The sequence below is a fragment of the Branchiostoma belcheri genome, unplaced genomic scaffold (genome assembly GCF_001625305.1).
Source record: "Branchiostoma belcheri isolate BF01 breed outbred unplaced genomic scaffold, Haploidv18h27 scaffold25, whole genome shotgun sequence".
Taxonomy (NCBI): Eukaryota; Metazoa; Chordata; class Leptocardii; order Amphioxiformes; family Branchiostomatidae; genus Branchiostoma; species Branchiostoma belcheri.
The window spans coordinates 3,073,491-3,074,109 of NW_017803854.1; the positions used below are offsets into that span (position 1 = coordinate 3,073,491).

Below are 619 nucleotides of genomic sequence, written 5' to 3' on the forward strand. Positions count from 1 at the left end.
GGGGGGGGAGGCATAGCTGAGGTGGGGGGGGTCACAGTGTGGGACTAAACACGGTTACTGAGTAGTGACAGACGAAATGTCTGGTATATCTATATTGTATCACATAAATATATTATATTTGTATTGGGCTAAGGAGGAAATGCATCACAACAAAACTAACATGTTCGCTTGTGCTTTCGTTTTCCCCGGCCCAGATCAGCGTGGTTGCCCCGCCGACTGAATCCACCATCGACGAGACCGCGTCAACGGACTCGAGCAGCGACACTGAGAGCGATTTGTCGGGAGAGACCCGAGCGGAGCGACTGGACCGTCTACGGGCGCTGCCGCCGCTGCTCCTGCCGCCCATCTACACCGTCCGCACCCGCCAGCCCGCCCGCCAGGTCCGCAGCTGGCCCCCGCCCACCGGCAAGCCGCGCGTGCCCCGCAGGATCTCCCAGCGCGTCTGGGACGAACTGAAGGAGTGCCGGTATATCAGGCAGAAAACGGGGGCAGGGAACAGCTGAGGACGGGGAAGGGGACAGACAGGCTGTAGCCTCTACCAGGCACCGCGGATGGCTGGAAAAATAGTAGAAATTGGCCGAAATAAAGGACTAATATACCGGGGAGGTAGCCGGCCAGA

The 619-nt window shown here is 58.8% G+C and overlaps 1 protein-coding gene across 1 annotated transcript in view; it reads left to right on the top strand.

The window, feature by feature from the left end:
• Positions 1-521, top strand: part of LOC109471482 — a 2,415-nt gene extending 1,894 nt beyond the window's left edge. The window contains exon 2 of the mRNA XM_019770814.1: positions 195-521. Within this exon, the coding sequence (XP_019626373.1) occupies positions 195-503 (309 nt within the window). The 3' untranslated portion in view covers positions 504-521. The remainder of the gene's footprint in view (positions 1-194) is intronic.
• Positions 522-619: the final 98 nt, after the last annotated feature.